This window comes from Clytia hemisphaerica, unplaced genomic scaffold (genome assembly GCF_902728285.1).
Source record: "Clytia hemisphaerica strain Z4C2 unplaced genomic scaffold, Clytia hemisphaerica genome assembly, whole genome shotgun sequence".
In the NCBI taxonomy this organism is placed as follows: domain Eukaryota; kingdom Metazoa; phylum Cnidaria; class Hydrozoa; order Leptothecata; family Clytiidae; genus Clytia; species Clytia hemisphaerica.
In genome coordinates this window covers 1,162,217-1,187,652 of record NW_027103938.1, presented here as the reverse complement: position 1 = coordinate 1,187,652, position 25,436 = coordinate 1,162,217, and the positions used below count along the sequence as shown (strand labels likewise).

The 25,436-nt window shown below is 35.0% G+C and overlaps 2 protein-coding genes and 1 long non-coding RNA gene across 3 annotated transcripts; 2 read left to right on the top strand and 1 right to left on the bottom strand.

Moving 5' to 3' along the window:
- Positions 1-3,030: 3,030 nt before the first annotated feature.
- On the top strand, positions 3,031-20,022 carry LOC136809891 (laminin subunit beta-1-like). Its single transcript, XM_067066453.1, has 16 exons — positions 3,031-4,063; positions 4,322-4,489; positions 7,107-7,280; positions 7,613-7,825; positions 8,044-8,275; positions 8,473-8,879; positions 9,182-9,325; positions 9,786-10,071; positions 10,515-11,266; positions 11,769-11,999; positions 13,593-13,742; positions 14,436-14,666; positions 15,262-16,018; positions 16,509-16,650; positions 17,368-17,502; positions 18,258-20,022. Exons 1-16 carry the CDS (start codon positions 3,073-3,075, stop codon positions 18,759-18,761), a joined length of 5,517 nt encoding a protein of 1,838 aa, XP_066922554.1. The 5' UTR covers positions 3,031-3,072; the 3' UTR covers positions 18,762-20,022.
- Positions 20,023-20,684: 662 nt separating this feature from the next.
- On the top strand, positions 20,685-24,256 carry LOC136809896 (uncharacterized). The gene is made up of 3 exons (XR_010847028.1): positions 20,685-20,924; positions 21,240-21,327; positions 24,131-24,256. It is a non-coding gene; the product is annotated as an uncharacterized lncRNA (long non-coding RNA).
- On the bottom strand, positions 21,626-25,388 carry LOC136809894 (lens fiber major intrinsic protein-like). The gene is made up of 4 exons (XM_067066456.1): positions 24,894-25,388; positions 23,432-23,667; positions 22,766-22,849; positions 21,626-22,478 (listed from the first exon to the last, which is right to left on the bottom strand). Exons 1-4 carry the CDS (start codon positions 25,294-25,296, stop codon positions 22,326-22,328), a joined length of 876 nt encoding a protein of 291 aa, XP_066922557.1. The 5' UTR covers positions 25,297-25,388; the 3' UTR covers positions 21,626-22,325.
- Positions 25,389-25,436: the final 48 nt, after the last annotated feature.

Here is a 25,436-nt window from a genome sequence, read left to right as displayed (position 1 = left end):
GGACACTCGGTAACTTTGACATGTCAATCAATAGCGAGAGAAAAACAACATGAAACAAATAATGGCGTCAAGATGTGAGCATCGAGTGAGTGTGTGATTAAATTGTTAATTACTTCTTTAAATCATGTACTTTTAAAATGCTTTAAAATACATTTGGTTGTGATTATGGGATGGTGAAAGTTTGATTGATAAACTTGGTTGAAGTATTAAAACAAAGTTGTTCTCAAAGAGATTTAAACAGTAAGTGAAAATACAGGCCAGATATCAACAATCCCATGTTTTGACCAATCGTCCCAAGTCAGAGCCGTTGACGGTATAAACTTTAGTCACGCTAGTCAGTTTCCCAAAGGTACTGAAATCTACTATTTTTTATCATGGTCAGGCACCATGTTGTCTTCCTTCTTCTCTTACTTGAAAAAATACGGACCAGAATAAAATTTCTGAAAAACACAGAAAATGTTCTGTTCTGTAAAATTAAGGATGCCACTTTTATATCTTTTCCATCTTTTGTTTTTCAATCTACCGGGTGGGCCAAAAAAACGCAACATAATTTATTTTTGACGTATCTTCAAAAGTAATTGAGCTTACTTTACAATTTTCACAGGGATTTTAACTTACCTAGTTTCCATCATTATGTACACAATAACACAATGACTTACTTCAATAGGCTGAATTATGTTATTATTTTTGAAGTTGCTACCCATATATTATGCATATCATACATTATGCTTATGCGTATTATGCATATACAAACCCCATCACAAAGCTTTTTTTCATACACCATGTGTATTGACCACGTGATAATATGTATCTTTGAATATCTTAATTGCATCATACGTCATCATACAATGTTAATTGGAATTATTTTTCAGATTCATAAATTCTGGCTTAGCAGATAACTTTCCTCCATAAAATATTCGGTTATGGTAATTCTGGAACACCCACATTTAGGTGCATTTTAGCTAAATATATTGGGATTGTTTTTGTCTTACTATTTTTATTAACATCACCTAAAGCTATTTATAAGGACAATCCAATTCCTGTGTCTCAACGTGTTTAAGACCCCCTCTATATCCCAGAAATTGCACATTTCAACATTGTTAAGAGGATAGAAAAAGTAATCAAAGTTCTTACCTTGAAGAATAAGCTTCAGTTCTTACAGATATGATGACAGATATGTGAAATATCTGTCATTATAAGCCTTTCCAGGTAAATTTGACTCCCCAAGCGATTTGGAGTACACAAAATTCCGGTTGGTCTAATTACCGTTCCTCTTTGGTCTTTTTACCGCTAAGGCCGTTCAAATATCGAAAGGGGCTGATGCATGGCGGATAATGAAAATTCGCCATAGCGAAGAGGCTTCAAGGCCGCTAAAGGGACCCTAGAACGGTCAAATACCTGGTCCGCTTCGTCCCAATGGCCGCAATTCAGTGATAGAAACTTATCGATAACGATAACAAAATTTGCAATAGAAAATTAGCAATAAAACTTTATCGATACAACTTAGAAGTGATTGTATGTTTTTTGATAGAAACTTATCGATAACGATAACAAAATTTGCAATAGAAAATTAGCAATAAAACTTTATCGATACAACTTAGAAGTGATTGTATGTTTTTAAGTGTCCGAATTTTTACAAACAAAATGTCTTAAGGCATAGTAGGTTGCATGAGTACGATAACAGAGATTTTAAGAAACAGAACACCCCTGTTTCTTAGCCACAACTTTTGTTTAGCCGATCCGTTTATAACATCATAGAATTTCTCTAAAGCATTGTTGTTTTGTTCATAAATTTCCCTAGAGTTTCTAATGCACACTTTTATCAACTTGTTTTTCTTTGTAAGTTTTAACAATAATAGTCAACAAATGTCAACTCGTTTTCTACATTTCTTTCACAAGCATCTCGCATGCTTAGTTTTATCAAATCGCTTTCTTTGTAATTTTCACAAGCTTCTCTTAAAATGCTTAGTTTTATCAACTCGCTTTCTTTGTAACTTTTACAAACGCCTCGTGACCAATTTTATCAAAAAGCCTTATTGTCCTTATCATAATAATAATCATATATATAATTTTATCGAGAAAAAATTTTATTGAGAAAGACTTTCCAACGATAGATTTGATTGAACTTCCTTATCGGTACAAGCCAGCCTATCGATGAAGAATCTGCAGTTATCGATAAAATAAATCAAGCTATTGATAATTTTACTATCGATACACCTTTTTAACATATTTTATAATCATACAACAGGTTCATATCGAAAAGATTTTAAAATGCTAAACTTTATTGATGTCTCCTCAATTCTATTTTTTAAAAAGATCGTACTTTCTAAGATTGAGTTTTTTAGAATCGGACTTTCGACCGCTCCAGACGCCGCTTGGAAGTCTCTTGATCAAGAAAGGGCCGCTGAAAGAGCGGTCTCAAGCAGACCTTTAAAAAATTCTCTCGGCCGCTTGGAGGCCGATCTTCACAAACGACAGGCCGCTAAAAGTTATATTTCGGCTGCTTCAAGACCGAGCTTTTACCCGTTTAGGGCTGATTAGTCTTTTGTGTACTCCAAATCGCTTGGGGAGTCACATTTAGTCAACTTACAATTATGAGCCTTTTTAAAGTTTTACCTGGAAAGCAGTGGAAAGGCTTATGATGAGGTCATTACAAAAGTTTCAACCCTCATAACTTTTGATAGAAACAATTTCAAATCATAGTTTATATATTGAGGTGTTTAAAAATGATCTTTCAAAGATACTTTCATTTCTGGTCCAGTTTTATGGTTGTGTAAATTTTACTTTTTTCAATATTTTAGAATAAAAACAGGCTTTTGGGTATAAAAAATCAGTAAAGGAAGCTAGAAGTGCTACCTTGTCATATTGATGACAAACAACAAACTTTATTTTGTACTTTTTTGTACTTTATGAAAACATATGGACAAATCTTTCACCCAGCCAATGGTCCAGAAACAAAAATTACCTGAATTTTTCTAAGATATCTGTTCGATTATGAGCTGAAATAAATTATGTGATATTTCAATTTTTTAACTCCAATAATTTTTAGCATGAAGAAAGAAAATTGAGAAAATGCGTTCAACAATATGTGTCTTGTGTTTTATGTTTCTTCGGAAGACATTATTAACTTATGCTCAAAATAATGACTATAGTTGCTATGACTTTTTGTATAACCCAAGAGTTTGTTTACCTGGTCCCATCGATATTGCTGAAAATCATGAAATAAATGTTGATGATAAATATACTTGTGGTACCCCAACAACAAAATATTGCCGTAGTGCTGAGCCTTCAGGTTGTTTTATTTGTAATGCTAGTTCAACTATGAACAGTCATCCAGTGCGCCACATGACAGACAAAGACTTTCCATTGAATTTTTGGGATTTTGGTTATAAGCCAACTTGGTGGCAATCTATAACTTGGTGGGATGCTAAGCAAATGAATATTTTGACCGATGGTACACTTAAAATTAACTTGACACTGTCAATGAACAAAAGTTATGATTTGACTGGATCAATCCAGTTAACCTTTTACTCTAGTAAACCACACGCTTTTGTAATTGAAAGATCCTCTGATTTTGGTAATAGCTGGAAACCTTATCGTTATTATGCTGATCAATGTGCTTTGAGGTTTCCCAGAATCAAGTTGGAATCTCAAAGAAATGATGAACGGGAAGTGTATTGTATTGAACATCAATCATTAGATGCAGTCCAAGGCAGTCAAGTGAAGTTCGAACCAAGTTATACAAAAGATAATTTTTGGTCTAAAGATATCCAAGATTATATAACAGCAACGGATTTTCGGATATCATTACAATACCCATGGACTGATAACAATGAAAAAATCAATCAAGAATCTTTTTTGAACAAGTATTATTATGACATTACAGATGTTCAAATCCATGGTAGGTGTCATTGTAATGGACACGCTCCTTATTGCGATAGTAACAAACAATGTTTTTGTCAGCACAACACAGCTGGTACCGACTGTGAGAAATGCATACCACTTTTCAATAATAAACCATGGAAACCAGCTGAAGCTTCAAACAAACCTAATCCATGTGAAGGTACAGTGCTTACTCATATTACAGTTAACTGAAAGGATTCATTGTCTTTTTAAAAACGTGTTAAAGTGTTGAATCCAGATCAGGAATCATTTATAACAACTGAGAAATATCAGTCCAAACTTCTCTGTTGAGATTTATCTATGTATTCAATGATTTTTAGTTTGATGAAAAAAGGAGATTTTTTAACTTTCTTTATTACCCAAAATTTCCTGGCTCCTTTTGGAGATTTGAAATGAAATATTTCTTTCACTTTTTTAGCATGTAATTGCAACAACCATGCAGGCAGTTGTCACTACAATGAGACACTTGAACATGGTGTCTGTGATGAATGTAGAAATGGTACAACAGGTTATCACTGTGAACGGTGTGATGATTTCCATTACAGAAACATATCATTGCCAATAAATGATGAAAGAGTTTGCATAGGTGAGTATTTTTTGTTGGTGAAATGTAATTGTCACGTGAGTAAAGGTTCTTTCTTGTAAAATTTGAAATTTTGTAATCCAACCCTACTTTTGCTATTGCATCGAAGTATACTGCTTTTACATGAGAAGGAGTCATGTTGAAGCAAAGAAAAACCAGTAAAAAATGAGGTTGGTAATGAGAGCAAGAATTACATTAGGTTGTGCTTTATAAAAACAAATAATTTTAAGCCAATTAATTTTGAGAGTTCTAGTTCTAATTCTAGTTCTCAACTTCAGTTGAGCTAGAATCTGACAATGTCTGTCTGTATGTATGTCTGTCTGTATGTCCGCCCGAAAACTTTGGGACAGCCTGGAGACTTCAAAAATTGTTTGATTTGGCTGAAATTTTGCACACTTGTTCCTTAGGAGAATATCGGGGGGCGTTTTTTTCATTTTTCAAAAATTCTGATTGTTGGGGCTTGGGGACAAGTTTTTACGCTAAAACGAGGCTAAAACTTCGGGCAGCCTGGAGACTTTAAAAATTGTCAGATTTGGCTTAAATTTGGCACACTTATTCCTTTGATGAATATCTGGGGTCTACAATTGGGCCTATAAATAATTTGAAGCTACTGAAGTTAAGCCCAGTGCGTTGCGCACGTTCGACTATTTTATATTTGCATAAGACATAAAATGCCTAATCTCGCAAATTCTATGTAAAAATACAAAAATGAAAAGCTAAGTTAAAGATATGAAAAAATTAGAATAGATCAGAATAGATAGGTAATTTATACAATTTTAAATTAGATTTATTAGATTAAAATTCAAAAGTTTAAAAAGTTTAAAAAAGTTCAAAAATAGTACAGTAATAAAAAGTGTTAAATCTCAAAGAGATTGAAGCTTTAGTATAATGTGAGCTAGGATGAAATATCTTATGTGAATCTACACATTAACTACAAAGCGAATCCTTCTTTGATTCTAACAATCAGCTACAATTTGAGTCTGTTAAATGACGCGCCTTACGCGCCCACGCGCCCTATGCGCCTGAATTTCGACGCGCCTTTAAGTTTTGACGCACCTTCTTACGCGCCTTATTATCGATGTGCCCTAAATTTTTGTCGCACCTTACTTTTAATTCATTTAATAAAACTTTCTAAAAACTTTTTAAGATTCCTATAGAAAAAAAGAGAAATGTAACTATTTACAGTGAACTTTTCTTTTTTTACCAAGGAGAGAAAGGAGAAATTAAAATAGGTGCGAAACAGACTTAACGAAAAATTCGTTTTGGTGTGAACAATTAGATTACTTGTGTGTATAAAATAAGGTAGTGTGCATCCAGGGTGTAATTTTTTAATTTAATTTTTCTGGTTTATCACCTGGTTTTCGATTTCATTCAGAATTCAGGATGCAGCACGTGCGTACCACGTCGATTTTTCAAATTTTACAATTTCATATTACATCCCTAAGGCTAAAAATAGCAAGGATAATATTTCCTTTTCCTTTTTCACGGAAATAATATTGATCCATTGAAATAAACCCCTTTTAAGTCTATTTTAGATATTTTCCGTCCAAGACCTGATCAACCCATTTTTATTAGGCACCTGAGAGTAAATTCACGTCAAAAAAGTCTGAAACTTGGTCCGTGAATTAATCAATTGTAAGACGATACTATTATCCCAAGTACACCACAATCGATTACATTTTTAAACTAGCATTAACTATCGCTATAAATGCCCCCATAGCTCTGAATTTATGATAATTTAATAAGGAATGCTACTTTTAGCCTGAGTAATCGCCCTACACGTTTTTTTTTTATAAGGAACTCGAGGCTGAAAATGGTTCAAAAAATAAGGAATTATTAAGGAACTGCCCAGGCTGAGAATAAGTGGATTTGAAAATAATGTACCTTATTTGGACTAATTTGACCAAATTTTGATCTTTCAAGGGGCAAAAAGTTCAAAATTTCCTATGTAGTAAGGAACTCGATAAGGAACTTTGAGACTGAAATTCTCTGTAAAAATAAGGAACTCCAGGCTCAGAGCAAAGTTAAGGTTCCTTATAAAAAAAAAAACGTGTACCGTTACACTCTTATTTATTTATAAGCATGACGTTTATAAGCACAATTTAGCTAAAATTTGGAAAATAATAAGGCATAATCAATTAAGTATGAACTCGCAAGAAAATAACACACTGAGAATTCAACCAGAAAATGAAATATTGATAAAACCATGTGTCATTGAGTCTATAAATAAATTTTTACGAAGTGTTTTTGATAAATATGATAAATGATAAAGAAATAAAATCACTTCTGTCTCATAGAGAATGCTAAAAAATTTGGATTAGAAATCAGAAAAAATGAAATGAACCGCCGTTGTTGTCGTCTTTTTTTCTGAATAATTTTTTGCAGAACATTCGCCTTTCACGTGCCGGGGGGCAATAAAAATCACGTCAAAATTTACAAAAATTTAAGGTAGTAATACTGTAAGGCACGTCAAAAATTTAGGGCGCGTTGATAATAAGGCGCGTATAAGGGCGCGTCGAAATTCAGGCGCGTGGACGCGTAAGGCGCGTCATTTAACAGACTCCTACAATTTCCGGACCTTTATTTTGAGTATGATGGTTGTATTTTTCTTCTTATTTAGCCTGTGATTGTTTTTTACCTGGAACAACCAATAATGGAAAATGTTTACAAAACTCAACAATCAATCAAGCTGCTGGACAATGCCCCTGTAAGCCAAATGTGTTTGGAATGAGATGTGATGAGTGCAAAGATGGTTATTTTGGATTAAGATTGTCACCTGATGGAAACTGCGAAGGTAATTCTGTCTTTTGAGGCTCTAAATGGAAACAAATTTCAAAGTTCCGCATATTCTTTTTGTTTGTATTTTTACATATTTTTTTTGATGTCAAAATGAGAAAGATTTTTCAAGTTAATTTGCCTGTGTTTAGGTCGCAAAATATATTGGAACAGCTGTCGATTTATGGTCCAATTTAGCTGGAATCAATTACAGGTGTTTCTTAGGGTCCTGGAAACAAGCTTCAAATGGACCTCCAAATAGTTAGAAAAATACTGAAATTGCGCACGTTTGACTATACATTATAATACATACTTTGAGAACAACAACATTGTATATTTTTAATTCTTTAGCTTGTAATTGTTCAATTAATGGAACCATTCAAGGTGAAACAAACTGTGACCAGCAGACTGGAAAATGTAGATGTAAACCCACCATAGGTGGACGTACTTGCTCACAATGTCAACCTGGATATTTCAATTTCCCAGAAACTTTGACTGATGAATGCGAGGAATGTGATTGTAAGATTGGTGGTTCTTACAATGAAACTTGTGACCAAGAGACTGGTACGATTCAATACATTCAAAATACTGACATTTTCTTTAGGATTTCCTAAGGATTTCTTTGACTTTGACTTTTTTAGATTTTTGGATATTCACGTCATTGGCTCCTGAGGGAAAGAAACTCTTTGCCTACTTTTTGCACAAAATTTAAACCTTTTGTTATTGAGATAGATATTTCTTTCTATAGAAGATAAAAATCAGAAATACCCTTCTTTCTTTAGGATCGTGTTATTGTCGTTTTGGTATTTCTGGTCGTCATTGTGATCAAATAACCAGTGGAACGTATGTGCCATCCTTCAATCATTACATTCTGGAAGCTGAGCAAGGCGGAGGATTATTGGAGAGAATATCAGATATTGATGGCTATGGCCAACGCTTCTCTGGATATGGATATGCTTTGGTCAATGCATCTGGCTCGGTTGAATTGACATTCACTCCTGACATGACTAGACTGTAAGTATTGCCACTTGAACTAAGTAAATAAAAACTTTCTCAAACAGCTTCAAGAGTGGCAACAGTGAGTTTTTTATCTATTCTGATAGTAGTAATTTGGACAAGGGACTGTTAATAAAAGCTGTTATTCGACGAATCAAGAATACATTTGTGGACATTTGATGTCCTTCAATTTTTTCTCTTATGTTCTTTCTTAGATTTCACATCCAAATTCGATACAAAGAACTTGTACATCCACAAAACATAACCATGGAGTTACACTTCTCCAACACTGGATCTACCATTCAGTTAATCTCAACTGCGAACATACTCCAAAGAGGATCAGATAAAATGATACTAGCTAAAGTCATATTGGTCAGTGGTGGAAATTACACATTCAAAATCACCAATATTGACACAAACGATCAATCTATGATGTTAGATTCGTTAGTTCTGCTACCCGATTACGAGGGAGTGGATTTACATCGCAATAGTGGTCCATCTGTTGAGGAGCTCATTGCCAACTGCTGGAATGAAAGTTTAAGTTCAATGACTTTTGAGGTGACTGAAGGATGCAAAGATGTTGTGTTTTCAACAAATATTGAGATTTATGATGGTTCTCAGGGTAAATAAAAAAAGGTTTCCTAGAGGAATCATCTTTTTGTATAATATGTTAAATAAGGTATGAAATTCAGCCAATCAGAGACTGTTTACTTTTTGGTTTTTCTTGCAAATAACACGAAGTAAAAAATGAAATTAATTCAAAATTTTTCTACTCTTCTTTGCAGGACAAATGATCCTAAATAACTTTGATCAATAATTTACAAATTCTATTAACAAAAGAACGCTCACGGAATGATTACGGCTTTATCCTCGTACTGGTAGTGAGAATGTATCAATTTAGCTTACCTTCATTCTTTTTTCAAGAATGCAAATGTGATACTATTGGTTCATGGAATACCACGTGTGAGACGTACGGTGGACAGTGTTATTGTAAGGAAGGTGTGATGGGAAGAAAATGTGATCAATGCATGGCTGGTTACTTCAATTTCACCACCAACGGGTGCCAAAGTAAGATACAATAGGGTTGGCTTCATCTGGATTATTTAATTTCCCTTCTTCACCTTCTACAAATTACTCTCGGTTACCTATAAACAGTATCACCATAACTTAATTCAACCCTTGATATTCCTATTCTGACTCCCCCTTTTTATAAAACTCTGTTTTTAAAGGCTGAAACTAAAAGTATATACCTTATTACACGAATATTCTTAGGCAAGTATTCAACGGCCTTGAAATTAACACGCAAAAAAATTAACACAAATTTTATCTGTTTTTTTTTCAAAGACACCACGGCTGGTTTTAATTAAGGGGGTTTTTATTAACACGAAATTTTTCAACAATTCGTGTTAATAAAATGACTAGTAATAATTCGTGTAATAAGGTATTACCTAATTGGGTCTATCTTGCCCCTTTTTGGTGATTTTTAGTCGGTCAGTTTTTGAAAATTTGAATAATTTTTACAATATAGAATGTGAATGTGACAGTACAGGATCAACCGATTTCGCTTGTAATGTTGAAAGTGGACAATGTTCTTGTAAAAAAAATATCATTACTCGTACATGCTCTCAATGTCAAACGAATTACTTCGGTTTTGGAACGCTGGAAGGTTGCAGAGATTGTGGCTGTAATATGAACGGATCATCCAGTTTACAGTGTCTTGATAATGGGATATGCGTGTGCAAGGAAAGTACACAGGGCCAAAAATGTGATCGATGTCAAATTAATTATTATGGGTTTTCTGGGACTGGATGCAGGTTAGTAGAAAGTCTTTTTTACCTCCTCCCTTTTTAAACACAGTATTATTCACAACTTATGAATTTTGCCCTTATGTATTGCCCTTATGTATGCCCGCGAATGGCATGGTTGTGGTTTTCCAACGGTTCTGGTGGCTGGTCAGAAGACAACATGAGAGCGACTATATTCACAACTTGAAGTATTTAACACTGTGATGGTGCAATCCTTTGCATTGTAAACTTCTGAAAGTAGAAGATGCTATCATTTATAGACTCTTTTACAATTATAGATCTTATGAATTTTGCGTAAGGGTGACTCCCTCATGGTATTATTGCCCCTTTTAATTTTCCTCCTTTCCCTTGTACCCCGCCCTCCCCATATTTTTGGGAACATTTTCCTTAGCCTTCCTGTTTTGGTGTCCGGAAGGTTTTATTGAAGTATGTTTTGTTCATTGTGTTCTTAGTCGTTGTGGATGTAATGAAGATGGATCAGTCAGCTTGCAATGTGACCAAGACACTGGTAAATGTTCATGCAAGAGTAACGTCATCATCGAGAAATGTTCATCATGTAAAACTGGTTATTTCAACTTGATGAAGGAGAATCACCAAGGCTGCCAGGAATGTTTCTGTTTCAACAAAACAGACACATGTAGCTCCGCCTCTGGTTACGAACTCCGACCTATTCCATCTGATTTATTTGACTGGACACAAATTAACGGTGGTAATTTTGAAACATCCGAAGCTGGAATCACTTTTAACATGACTGGTGGTTATTTTGTGCTTTCAGCTCCACAAGAGTACCTTGGTAATCGACTTTACATTTTACAACAGGAATTAACACTGGAATTCAATTTCGATTACCAAACATCTGTATCTGTCAATCGGTCTGTATCCTTGATTCTGATCGGTGGGACTGATAATTTCTTCCTAAGTTACACAATCAATAATATAACCAGTGGTGTTGGTCAGAAAGCCAGCATTCGTATTGATGCAGAAAATGCAGACTTAGATTCCTGGAAAATCCAAGCAATCCTTGCAGATCTTGAATCACTTCAAATTCAGTTTCAAGGAACAAAAGGAGATGTGGGAATTTTTCAAAAATTGACAATGATGAAAGTGGTACCAGTAGGGAATGATGCTGGTGATTTTGGTGGTGTTGAACATTGCCAATGTCCTCAAAATTACACTGGTGTTTCGTGTCAGACCTGCTCTTCAGGTACGCTCTTCATCTTACAAATTAAAGTCAACTCTCTTTAATTCGAACCTCTAATTTATTCAAATCTCTCTATAGTTCGAACTAAAATGGTCCCCAAGCTGAAAAGTGCTTTAAATCAATCTCTCTAATTTCGAATTTTTTTCTGATTCGAAGAAATTTTTCGATCCCTTCTAGATCAAATTAGAGGAGTCAGCTGTATATACTTTCTTTTCGATTCACGACTGGAACTCGTACTTTCATACGTTGGAATTATGTCCTCTAAACTTTATCAAAGAATTTAACAGTTTTTTTGCTGGAACATAAAACAAACTGAAGTGACTTTTTCCAAATCTATTGGCTGTTGATGATGTAATGCCATTTACAATCGCCACGATTATTCAATAGTAGCCGGCGATTGAAATGTCATTTAGATTTGGAAAAAGTCACTTCAGATTGTGTTTATGTTCTTGTTATTTCACAAAACTAAAACCAGTTACGAAAATGTATATCAATTTTATCAAAGGCTATACCAGAGAGAAATTAATCAATGGTCCGTTCGATCGTTGCGTATTATGTTCTTGCAATGCTCGTTCAACAGACTGTAATCCGGAGACTGGCATATGTTCTAATTGCCAACATGGTACGGAAGGCGATCATTGTGAGCGTTGCCAACCGAACGTTGAGGAACCGGATTGTGAGCAGTGTTCACCAGGCTTCTATGGGTATAACAATCCAAGTTTTGTTGGTTGCAAAGGTATATTATTTTTACGAATATCTTCTCAACAACGCAGTATGCTTTTTACGAGTCGCGCGGTCTAGTTATATTTTTTTTCACTCTCTGTCTGCATTTGAAATAACTAAGTTAACAAAAGTTTGCATTTGAAATGAGAGTGAAAAGAGGTTATTTTCAACTTTAAATATACTACTTGGACCCGTACATCGCCAATTAGGTAGTTCGGGGAATAGATTTTGCTTCGTAAACAGGCCCTTTTATAAGCCCGCTACTTCATTAAAGTAAAATTCGTCACATTATACGAGGTAACACTTGAGGGTATTAATGATGTGAAATGTAGGTTTGTCAGCCTGTACATTCTCGACATTGCTTTTTTTCTTTTTTCAAACCAAAATACAGTAATTCTGCCTTTGAATTGTTTGTGATTACCACCCCTCCCCTTTTTTATTAAAGACAGTGCACTTTTTTTTGACAGTGGAAAAGATAAAGTTGAAAAGTTTTAATTTGGAGTACTTACTTTAACACACAATAATATCGAGTAGCTTTGTGAAAGGGAGCACTGTCTGTTATAAGGAATTGAGAGTTTCCAACCCCGCTCCTTGCTTGGGGAAATATATGGTACACTGATTGATAATGTATACTGCCAAGTGACGCACATACTTTTGAAGCTATCTCGATGTTGTCAAGTTTTTAAGGCCAGAATTCATTCTCATTTCCCACTTAGTTTTTTGATTTGTACCGGGTGCGCCACAAAAAAGTTTCTCTCTTTGAAACCAAATTTCTCGAAATCTAAAAATTTTAAAAGAACCATTCCTATTTCATTGAAAAGAAGAAAGATAGACTTAAATTTTGATGGTTCATTTATTGAATTCGATTAATCAGATCAAAAGTTATACTCAATTGAATAAAAATGTTACTTTCAGAAAGTGCTCGAAAACGTTAAAAATCGACCTATCAAATTTTTACTTTAAATTTGGCAATCGCAACAGCGTTTACATGATTAAGAGCATTTTTCATTAACTAAACAGATAAATTTTGAAGTTGAAAGATCGAAAGGGTTTAAAATCCTCATCAAAATTAATCCAATTTAGTTTTACCGAAATTTTCCTGAGATTTTTGGTTCTAGACTGGATAAAGTCTATGTAAGGGGTAAGGCTGGATCTATCTCGAAACCCATATTTGATGTATTTTTATGAATTTTACTAGATTTGTTGGCCTTTTTCGACGAATTTTCTTCCTTTCATTGAAATTCAACCTTCCTTTAAATAAGAAAAGGTCATTTAGACAGCTAATTATCATTTTTAATGACTGAAACGGAAATACTGATATATCAAGTAATAATGCTTCTGAAAAATTTGATAGGTCGATTTTCAACGTTTTCGAGCACTTTCTGAAAGTAACTTTTTTATTCAATTGAGCATAACTTTTGATCTAATGAATCGAATTCAATAAATGACCCATCAAAATTTAAGTTTATCTTTCTTCTTTCCAATAAAATAGGAATGGTTCTTTTAAAATTTTTAGATTTCGAGAAAATTACCTTTAAAGAGAGAAACTTTTTTGTGGCGCACCCGGTAGTATATCGTTTTTATACATTAAAATTTATCATTGTAGCTTGTGATTGCATTGCTGTTAATACGATTAACAATCGTACAGATGTGTGCGATCTAACGACGGGACAATGTCCTTGTAAAGAAGATATCGGAGGGCGGAGGTGCGATCGTTGCGCTGAAAATGCTGTTAATATTAGTCATGCATGTACAGGTAATAAAAAGATCTAGCCTCTCGTCGTTTTTGTTTTTGTTTTCAAGATTATTTGAAGAATTTTCGAAACGGATTGGTTCAATAGGGTGTTTTAGGCTGCTTTTTAATTCGATCGTTGCGCTCTGTTTTGGCAGACCTTGCTAGAAACTACTTTCTAACGTATAAAGACTTCTTCATACTTAGTACAAAATGTTAATGCCTGTCTGCTCAATGCTCGGCAATTAAGAGAATGATTGAGGGGAAGTGGGGTAATCTAGGGAGAAAAAGTAGTGCCCTCTCCTACCTTTAGGTAGATAGCTATCGAAAGAGGAGCCTGAGAGTCGCCTTCGACTAGGTCGCACAATTACTTTTACTTATATCAAAGTGCTAATTCCTGCTCTTCACTTTTTATGGTTCCAGCACCAAACTCGACTCTAATGATAACTTCCTGTAAGCCTGTGCATGAACTTTTTGTTAGAAAGAGGTATCGCCGTGTTCCTCTCAAAAGCATATAAACATAGTCACAGAGCCTTGGAAGTTTTAAGATGTTTCCGATTCACCCAAAAATATCAATCCTTAAGCTGACATTTGTTGACAAAAAATAGTAAAAAATAACAAGAGATGAATCTGCGAATTTGCGACGAACTTTGATTGTCCATTGGACTCCAGTGAATTCTTTTTACTCAATCTTTTTACACGCACCTCTATTTACAGCGTGTTCTCTATGTCATGGTTTGATTCAAGATGAAGTTCATCTCCTCAGACAGCAAATCAAGACCTTTCAACTCATGGTCCAAAATGCAACACGTGCTGCTCACCTGGTTTCAAATGACACTTTTCCAGAACTACTCACTAACCTGTCGTCGACTGTTCTTCGTATATTATCAGAAGTGAACTCTACAGCTCAACTGGAACATGAGCTTTATCAGGAGTTTGATAATTTAGGTAAATTTCTATCTTCAGTTTTTGAGACTGAGCTATTCAAATAGTGGACTTGTGTCAGTTCACCTGATTCACAACATTTTTGAACAAAAGTTAAGGAAAGTTCCACCAAAATATTTTTTAAGAGAATATATTTCATGAATAGATTTTTGAGGGTATGTCGTAATTTTTAACAATTTTGTAGTACTTCATTTTTTAACTTTTTGTGAATTTGATCGGTACTTTTTCCTTAGCCTTGGTACTATTAGGTAAGGATTAGAAAATAGTCTATACGTTTATACCACTTACCTTTATATATCCTTGGACCAAGTTACTCAATCCCGGCCAACCAAAAATCTTTAATCGGAATTTTTTAATGGCGCCCGCGGCACTACTCAATAGCGGTGAAAATGCATCGAGAGTGTTAGATCTACTTTTCCTCGAATACTTTTGATGATTTTTTAACATTGCAATGGCTTCTTCTCGGGTACCAATTCCAAATAAAACTCCGATCAAAGATGGCGGATATAGCTTGGTCCAGGGAAATATAAAGGTCAGTGGTTTATACTGAGATTATCCTCGATTAAGAGTTTTAAAATCCGAATGTTTATTCCATTAGGTGATACGTTGGAGGAACTGGAGACACGATTAGAAATCAACATCACGCAACGTGTCAATATTATTCGTGCCCAATCTTCAAACATCATGACGCACGAAAATCAAACACGTGACACGATGAACACCATTCATGATTTCCTATGGTTTAGTGTTTACATAATTAATACTGAGTTGACACCTAAATCTGGCAATGCGTCCATTCTATTGAAACAACTTCAAGACTTAGCAGATAATTTCACAAGCATTGCCACTAAACGCATTTCATCGTACGCTCCAGTTCTACTCAACATTGACCAGTTATTCAATGCGTCGAATCAAATCTTGGTCAAGACAGCTGCAATTACCAATATAAGTATGAATATCGACTCCAATCTGACCAATACCAAGTCTGAATTAACCGATTTCAGTAGAGCAGTGTCAGGTCAACGAATGTTATCTTCAAGCCTTTACAATACATCATTGGAGATTCTAAATCTATCAAAAGATTTGCTGGCGAATATCACCAGAACTGGAGATGAGATTCAAGACCTCGATGTCAACTCTGCCAAGACGATTCTCAACGATTTGCAAAGTAGGAACGAAACTTTGTATCAGAGTTTATACCGTTTGAAAGATCATCTCCAAAACCTTCAAGAGACCTTTACATCATTGATGTTTGATTCTAAAAGATCGTTAAATCATTCCTCAATGGTGTTGAAGAGCGCAAATACAACGGTTAAAGAAACTGAAACGCTTCATAAACAAGTTTCTCAAATCAGGTATCAATCTTTATCAATCAAAGCAAAGTTGGGTTAAGTTTTGAGAACACCTATGTTCAGTTCTTTAAGGTCTATCTCTTCGATCCTTTGGAGTCACACACTACGAAAGGCTTAGATGTTGGGCTGTTTCATTAAAAAATTCTACAGGGGTGGACGAACCTTTTTGAGTCAAAAAAAGATTCTTGGAAAAAATACCCCCGGGAAAATGGCAAAAACAAAGAAAGTGCTGGAAAATTCATATGACAGTGGACGAGTCAAAATAGTCTTTTACCACCTGAATATTTTAGAATAACTTTTTATCCCCTGGAAAAATGAAAAAAAAAGAATCCTTTACCCCCTGGAAACTCTTCTCGGATTTACTCCCAAAATGCTCCTCCACCCCTTCTGTATGGATAGAAATTGGAAATGGCCAATTACCCGAAAGTAGTTGTATGAATTTTTGAGATACTGAACTTTATTTTCATATCATCCCCACTTCATTGTTTCACAGAGAAGGTGTCTTGAATGCATCGAAGGTATCCAATACAACATTTGGTACAGCTCAACGTATGTTGGTAGTATTGATGGATTATGAAAATGCTATCATCAACTCGTCACAATCGCTGAAAGATTCAATGGCACAGTTAGATAAGGTACATTTTTGAAACTTTGTTATTAAAACAATATCAAGTATAAGAAAGGACAATCTTCCCGCACCCTCCTTGTTTGTGATATCCATCTCATAACGCCATATCTTACGGAATCACGTGTAAAAAATAAGGTTTTCTTCAATTTTGAACACTAAAGCGAATCTAGTGGACTGTTAGCACTGTGGACTGTTAGCGACCGTAGTACAGTGGTAGAGAATCCGGCTACGGTTCGCAAAGTTGTGGGTTCAACCCCCAGCCGGGTCATACCAAAGATTCCCAAAATGGTACTTGATGCCTCTCTGCTTGATGCTCAGCAACTAAGAGAAGGATCAAGGGTAAGTGGAGAAATCCAGGGAGAAAGAGTGGCGCCCTCCCCTACCTTCGGGTAGATAGCTATCGAAAGAGGAGCCTTCGGGTCGCCTCCGACTGCGGTCGCAGACTTACTTAGCACTTTCTGGCAATACATTTCAAACATGCGGACGTAAGGTAACTGAAATAAGCATTCGTGAAAAGAAAAACGCCAAGAAAAGCAGGTGAAGTAAAAAATACAGTAATTTGCATTGTGTACACGAATACACGCTTTTTTTGATACTTTTTTATAGTACTCGGTTTATGAGGCTGATATTTCCGTGATCTTATTGTTCTGAATTTTCCACTTGTTGACCAATTGGATTAAATTCTCTTTCTTACCTGCTATGAACACATTCTTTCTCTTTGCAGCTTAACAAGAGCAGTATTGAAACAATCGAATACGTGAAAAGTATGAAATTGCAAGTGACAGACATCTTTGGAAACGTTTCAAAAGTTTTCAATAAGAGCACTGATCTACAAAGTAGAACTAATGAACAACGACAGGTAAGACCAATGACCTTTTTCAAAGGTTTGACTATGCTACCGTCAACTGCTCTAGCTTGGGACTATCTGACAAAACATGGGACAGAAATTCGGCCACCATTTCACCGAACCTCCACTCATTTGATTTGAGTTAATGAACGGCGTATTAAAAAATACACGATTTCTCTTTTACACCGAGTAGGCTTTTAAATCGAAAAATGAAAAAAATCCGTTGTGGAACACACGCGAGTGTCTGGAACGAAGAAGAACAAATTAGTGGCAAAACGATGGAGCGTTTGACGTCACTCGCGCGGCAAGTTACCCACTCGTTATTCGTTAATCCCATCGGGCGATAGGCGGTTAGGCGCGGGCGTTCTCTAATTCTCCGAATCGGCGTCTGGTCATTTTGAATGAAAACAAAAAGTTAAAAAGGGCGCGCTATCAGTGAAAGTTATCGTGACATGTTATGACAGAAAGTGTAGTTGATAAACTTGGTGGAAGTATCAAAACAAATTTGTTGTCAAAGAGATTTAACAGTAAGTGAAAATACAGGCCAGATTATCAACAGTCCCATGTTTCGACCAATCGTCTCAAGTTAGAGCAGTTGACGGTATATTTATTTCTTAAAAAATTGTATCATGCTTCTTCTCCTGGTAGAGCACTCTTGCAGCAACGCCTAACCTGTTATGTTGAAAAATTTTCTATTTGGAAAAAATAATCCCCTAAAAATCAAAACAATACAAATTGTGTTTGAATATGAAATTCTTCTTTTCTAGGATGCATTAAATGTACTTACTACATTTCGAGATCTAGAGAAGAAGCCTGTTTTCAAAACAAATATGACTGAAATCCGAGCTATGTTTCGCAAAATCAATTCCATCGGTTACGAGGGTTACGCTTTGAGCGTTCGGTGTAACGCAACTTCTAGTCAAGTTCTCAACTTGACTAAACAAGCCAAAGATAGTTTGAAATGGGCAAGCGAGGCAAAATCGGACCAATTGAAGCAGGCTGGTGATGTTCTACGTTTGTTTGAAGAGATGGAGAAAATTGGTGTTTTGAATTCAACCCACTTTACCGAATTAAACAATGAAATCAACCAATCACGTGACGTCTTTCAACAAATGAGTTTAACGCATGCGCTGATGGCTTTGAGAAAAGCACGTGATGATCAAAAAATAAAGATTGAATCACAGAGGCAAAGCGCTAAAGAGATGAAAGAAGAAATTGGGCAATTGAGGCAACTCTATGAGCAAATGAAAAATACAAAAGGATGTGGTTGATTGTTTTGAAGACCAGAGCCAACTTGAGCTTAAAGCTTTAGGTCTTTGATTATTTTATCGAGTCTTCAGTTCAGTCTACTTGTTTTTCAATCTGAAATTTTGCCGAATTGAATTGAACCTTTAACATACTTTTGGTTGGAATTGTATACAAGACAAAAAGTTAAAAGTATAAAAATATTTTCGCACTTTTTTCACCTTTTTATGTTTTATTTTTACACATTTACATCTTTATATTATTTTTTGCAACGAAATTTTGGTACTGGGGTGACATGTATTAATTTTTTTAATATATTCTGTATTTTTAAAAGCATTATTTTTCTAAGTTATTGTTAAAAACATTTTGCAGTGTGTGTATATATTTTGTGGCATAATTATTAGTATGTATGAAATTAATTAGTTTAGTCTCTTAGAATTTTCATTCTTAAATTGAAAACACTTCTCAATCATTTTCATCCCAAGTTCTTTCACTGTAAGTTTTGTCGAAAATAAAATTTTTCTGTAAATTAGTTCAAACTATCTTCGTTACCAAGGTAAGAAAGACCACCTGTAACCTCAAAGAGGATTGGATTCGAGTTAACCAGGATCGAATGACGTCAGATTTCTGTTTTGCAGAGTGTGTCAATACAAAAAACTTAGACATTTGTCGGCATTCTACCCTCGCCAACTCAACTAAGGTTCATTTTCTTTCAGTTTTTGGCGCAACAGGATCAATGAGATCTTAGACTTTTGAAACCCAAATTGATTTTAGACTTTTGAAACCCAAATTGATTTTAGACCTTTGAAACCCAAATTGATTTGAATGGTAGCTAAAGCTTTGGAAATGTTTTGTAAATTTGTTTTGAAACGTGATGATCATCGATATAATTCAAACCCCTTTAGGTTATAGCCGGGTTATAGAAAGTTGATAGCTGTCGTAATACCTTTTTTTGTAAATTTTGAAAATATTTTTCTCACAGATTGACACATTTTAACACTTTCTTTTTTACAAACAAAATTTAACCATTATAAATTGTATATTAAAAAATTTATTATATTGACATTATTTTGAAATTTTTATTTTTTTAACTATGCTTGAGAACAGAATTAATTTAATAGGGTAATATAATTAGGAGATTTATTGATAATAAAAATTTAGTTTGCTGCTTCACTTAAATTTAGTTGGAACTACTGTAAAATTACACGATAGTATTGATTTGATTCGAAATAGTCCTAGTAAATGGAAAATATTTCCTGACCACGAAAAAGTTTATAACAATTGGAATCGAATTTTCTTAAGGTATTCCTACAGTTCTGTAAAGACATACACAATGATAATACTGTATACTAGGGATAGGGCCCACGAATAATTGACGTCAATATATTATTTTAACGTCAAAATAATTTTACATTTTTAGCGTCAAATGATTTTCTTGCATACCATGGCAGCTTCAGAAAAACTTATCTTTTTTTGAATTGATTTTCATGATTTCCCGTAAGCAAAAAAGTTGTTCAGAATTAAATTTCCTTTCCAACAGTATTTAATATGTTAGGGTTTTTCGGAGATGAAACTTTTGCAAAAAAAGTGCTGACGTCAACAGAAACATCATTTTCAAGAGTGTCTCTCTCAATTTTTATTTTTCTTACTTTATGATGAACCTCTGTACAAAATTTCAGAGCTATATCACAATTTGAAGTATACATGTGATAATCCGCCCCACTATACAAGAATTAGCAGGAAACTTAAATTTTGATGTACGAAATCATCGAGTAAATACATTACATACATGGGAAAATGAAAAACTTTATGCCTTTTTAAAAATCATCAAATAACGTCCAAAAACAAGGTATGGCCATTTTTTTTCTCAAGTGGATGGGCCAAACTTGACTAAATTGACTTGTTCATACTTTAAGCCGCCAATGTTTTGGAACTAGAAGAAAGAAGGATCTCGTCTATAGCTCATTGGGAAGTTATGGTCTCTTCTTTCTGACAAAGTAATATGTGACTAATAATCTTCATTTTTTAGATATAGAAAAATTGAAATTTAAAATAACAACTAATAGTAATAATTGGAAGAAGATCAAGCCGACTGAAGAACCAGAACTTTCATTGTTGTTGGTTTCTTCATTGTGTTGTGTGTCGCCCGTTTGAAAGATGAGTCATATGGAGAGTATTTATGTGAGACAGTATGTATTTCATAAATTTAATCTTCATTCTTAGAGAGATTTGTGTTTGCAGTACAAAGAGAGGTTTTCCTGTCCCAAATTTCACGTAGATTTTGAATATAAGCTACTGTATACTGTTTGAAATCTCGAAACTGGAACTAAAAACTTTGCCTTATAAGCCTTATTGATCCAGTTCTAGTGATTTTTTTTGCAGGAGCATAATTTCAAGCGACATTTCCAAAAATGTTGAGACAAAATCTTTAACCTAGGGCTAGAAAATTGTCATGTGTGTTGTAAAGTGGACTCTAATGCTGAAAATACCTCTATATTTTATAGAAGAGCACTATTATTCCTTTGCGAGTAGCTGCCCTGGTCTTCCATCGATATTGGTCTTAAAGATGTCCGACATTATACTCAAAATTAGGTGAGTCTTACTCTTAACCCTTATACTTTAACAGTTTGACAATCGAATTTGTGTTTGTGAAATTCGAGTGCTGAGGTGATAATTAAGGTTGACACTCCATTTTCTCGATAATTAAAAAGTTCAGAGGGTTCGATCGGAACAATGGAACTCCGACCACTAGTTTGAGTTAGAAAAAAGTGGCTGAAAAAATTCGAGTACTTGTATAATTGTTTTTGTTTTTGTGTTTTGTGTTCTGCCTTTGAAGTTTTATGCTTATATGGGGTTAGTTTGAAATGGAGTAATTAAGGTTGAACGTGGGGTTTTTAGTATAGATTTTATTATTTTTAAATAAAGATTTTGATGTTTTAAATTATATAAATACACAAATAAATTTAAAACAATACAAATAGAAATAATTAAGATAAGGTATCTAAGACTTTTGAATAAAAGAACAATGAACAAAGACAAAAAGTTTGTAGATTTCAAAACTAGTTTGGAATATTATTTAAAAGAACAATGCGAGTTTCTATTTGGTCTATAATAAAATTAATCGGATTCGGTGGAAATTAGATTTGGCGACTCTTGATTTCGAGGACTGAAGCCACTTATTTCCCATCCAAAACGCGCATAGAACGCGCCGTAATTCGACGGATTGTATATAGCCGTTCCTTTGTTTTGAAGGACTACAATTTTTGAAATCTAGCGATAGATTTTAGTTTCAATCCGGCGTTTGTGTAAAAACTACGCGCGGACGTTCTGGATTGGAAATAAGTGGTTTCGTTTCCTATCCAGGAGTCTCGTCATGAGCCCCTCGGGATTGAAACTCAATGGTTTAATACTTGGAAATACTCCTTTCACTTTCTTACCCTATTACCACAAGGGTCTTGGATGACGAATTGCCAATATTCTTTGGGCTTCTAATATTGATAAAGTCATTTGAAAACAGTTAACCCGCATGTTTTAGCCAAATTTACCGATCAGAAAATATTATCATTAGCTGCCATCAGCATAGTCAGCATTTAGACACTTGAGTTTGAAGTGCTTTTGATTTTCATATGAACAGTTGGCATAGGTTGTGCTTTTTCTTTGGGTTTTTCTTCACCAAGTTTGAAAATGTATTTGTAAGACAAAGACGCACATAATGCTCCTACCAATGGACCGACCCAGTAAACCTGTCAAGGAAAGATAGGAATGAGTAAATCTTCCTAGCTGAGGTCAGTTGAAGTACCTGTACCCTATTGGCATGATTTCAATTAACGTTTTATTTGAAAAAAATGCCCTGAGAGAATCTTTCTTTGTGAATTAGGATCCTATCATGGTGTTTAAATCTAGATTTAGAACGCTCTGGATCCTATAGATTAATCGATGAAGTCCAGTTTATGTGGATAGCTCAGTACTACTAGAGTTTTTGAAAGTCTCTCGATGTTTTTTAACTGGTTAACGTGTTTAAAAGCCTTACCCAGTGTTCGTGGACAAGATTTCCAGTAACAGCTGCAGGTCCAAAAGCACGAATAGGATTGACTCCAGCACCAGTGAAAGGCATCTAAAAGATAGTTATCAAGTGTTTGGTTACGCAAGGGAGATTAAATAGTTTCATACAATAGTTACTTCTTAAGAGATACCTGTCCCAGCTGACACACAACGTTGTTTCAACGTTCATCTAACGTTAAATGGACGTTGTGAACATTAAATTGACGTTGAAAGAACTTTGTGTGCCAGCTGGGGTAGCTTATAGTGCGTTTTATGGGAAAGGCATTGATTACAATTGCTTGAAATTAAAATCGTTTTTCTGACATTATCAAAATTTTGCGTTGGAGTCTCAAGAAGAGCACACGTATAACTTTCGGTTATAGTTTCTAGAGTCTTTGACTTTTGAACTCTAAGCTGTGGTAGTACAGTTGACGCTCTCTAATTTGATATTCAAGGGGAATAAGGGAGCTTTAACGAATAAGGGAGCTTTATCGAATAAGGGAGCTTTATCGAATAAGGGAGCTTTATCGAATAAGGGAGCATCGTTTATGAGAGTTTCTTATTGACGGGGACTTTCAATTCCATTGAATAAGGGAGCCTGTCGAATAGTAGAACGTCGATTTAGAGAGCGTCAACTGTATGTTTATCCACTTACTCCCATCAACATTGCGACAGCTACAGATAGACCAACGACCATGTTAGATTGTAACAAAGAGAATTGGTTGTCCGGATCCCTTGCTGCAATGATAACTAACATGACAATGAAAGTTAAAGTGAGTTCGACCACGAATGCAACTCCAACTAACAGATCATCGTGAATGGATAATGTTCCCAGATGACCACGGACATTGGATGGTGTGTAGAGATAGAGAAGACCAGCTCCGGCACAGCCTGGTAGAACAGGGTAGAAAATAGATTTCGATTAAAGTTAGTTTATACACCTATTAACCCTAGAAAGAGTGTGGAGACTTAAGTTTTGCTCAAAAATTGCCCAAACCTTGAAAAAGATAATCATTTAGGTTTTAAGATTAATTTTCTGAGTCAGCACAAAACGATATTTTAGCTGAGTCAGCAATGCCATTGAGACCATATAGTACGTTTTAATGCCAATCTTTTGAGTCTAGTTTAAAAATGTCTTACTGGGTAGTTGATGACGAAATCATGAAATAGTTTGGGTCATTTCGGACCCCTTTCGGGATTTAATTCCCGGGGATAAATTTTGAAAAACGACACTGTTTTCGTTATGTACTTTTCATGATCTTTAAGATAAACCTCATTATTGACTTTGCACGGTTGCACGTATAAACTTGAAAAGGCGAAAATTGAAACTTAAATTTCTTTACATTTTTTCCAGGCCTGATCAAGTTACCAAGCGTCTTTTAAAAGGTTTAAATTGGATGTAAAAATTCATGATTCAACATGTCCGTATACATGCCAAGAACTTTTTTTGACATTCAATCACAATAATACCAAGTAAGTCTTGTTGTATTTTGTTACTGCTATTTCAAATAAGGAGAAGTTACATAAAATTGACCAAAATGTGATCCTTATTCATTTAAAGTCAGATTGACGTAAGATCTATGAAATTTGAGACTGCTTTCCCTTGCGATAGATATCTACAGGAGATAGAGAAAGGCATGGGACCTCTCCGGCTAAGGATCATACCCATAATCTTCCGTACCGCAACCAAATGTCTTTGCAGAAGGACTTTGTAGGTCCTATGCTATTTCAGATGCCACTATGATAATTGAATGATGTATATTATAGTGACGACGGAAGAGTTTTTGAATATTAGCTCCTCTTTTGCCTACAGTAAGTATTTTTTTAAATAAAATATCACTTAATTAGTAGATTTTCATTTTGTTCTGAAAAAAGTGATCAGACTAGCCTGTAGTGAAACCATCACCCCCGACAACCCTGCAAACCCACCCCTCCTGTAGTTATTCTGAAAAAATGGTACCTGTATAGCTCCTTGAAATAAGAACAATCAGATGTCCACAGATCAACAGTAGTTTGAACTTAAGTTTGTAAAGTTTGATGTCAAACACAAAGCCTGCCTGGTCTCCTAAAACATTGGTGAAAACATAAATTCTCAAAAGGGAATGATATATACTTACTGCCAGCGACTTGAACAGCAGCGTAAACAAAAAATCGAACGAATTTAATTTCACCGGCAACCAACAACCCAAATGACAAGGCTGGGTTAAAATATCCCAATTTCTCAGCTGAAACTGTAATCAAAACAGCCACAATCCCTCCAACGCAAACGGCTTGGTGTAAATCAGACCTTGGTTGTCCCAAGTTAAGACTACATCCACACGCAATAATTGTAAATATTAACGTGTAAACGAATTCAGCAAAAACGTATCGCCAGAAATTTGGTTCTGTTGGCTCGTAAAGCCCGATTTTGTCTCGCCATGTTTCGCCGCGTGCTTTCACAAGCAAAACGGTTCTCTCGCTTGGTGTGGAGACATAAGTCTCGTAAGTCGATACTTTAGACTCGCCTTCTTCTCCAGACATATTTATTGAATTTGTTAACAAAGTCTTTCAACACCACCTTTCGCTAAAAGCGTTTACCTTGACAAGTTAGAAGAGAAGGATTGAATCGCCAAATCATTTAATTAAGCCACTACCCCTTTTTTTAATGAATCTAGACCCCA

What these genes read in the sequence shown, in the direction of transcription:
- LOC136809891 (XM_067066453.1), top strand. Translation starts at nt 3,073, where the DNA reads ATGCGTTCAACAATATGTGTCTTGTGTTTTATGTTTCTTCGGAAGACA. An exon ending in TTTTCTGGGACTGGATGCAG is followed by an intron (nt 10,072 to 10,514) that starts GTTAGTAGAAAG and finishes TTGTGTTCTTAG; the next exon opens with TCGTTGTGGATGTAATGAAG. An exon ending in GAACTAATGAACAACGACAG is followed by an intron (nt 17,503 to 18,257) that starts GTAAGACCAATG and finishes CTTCTTTTCTAG; the next exon opens with GATGCATTAAATGTACTTAC.
- LOC136809894 (XM_067066456.1), bottom strand. Translation starts at nt 25,296, where the DNA reads ATGTCTGGAGAAGAAGGCGAGTCTAAAGTATCGACTTACGAGACTTAT. An exon ending in TGCTGTTCAAGTCGCTGGCA is followed by an intron (nt 23,668 to 24,893) that starts GTAAGTATATAT and finishes CTGTTCTACCAG; the next exon opens with GCTGTGCCGGAGCTGGTCTT. An exon ending in ATCTTGTCCACGAACACTGG is followed by an intron (nt 22,479 to 22,765) that starts GTAAGGCTTTTA and finishes TTTCCTTGACAG; the next exon opens with GTTTACTGGGTCGGTCCATT.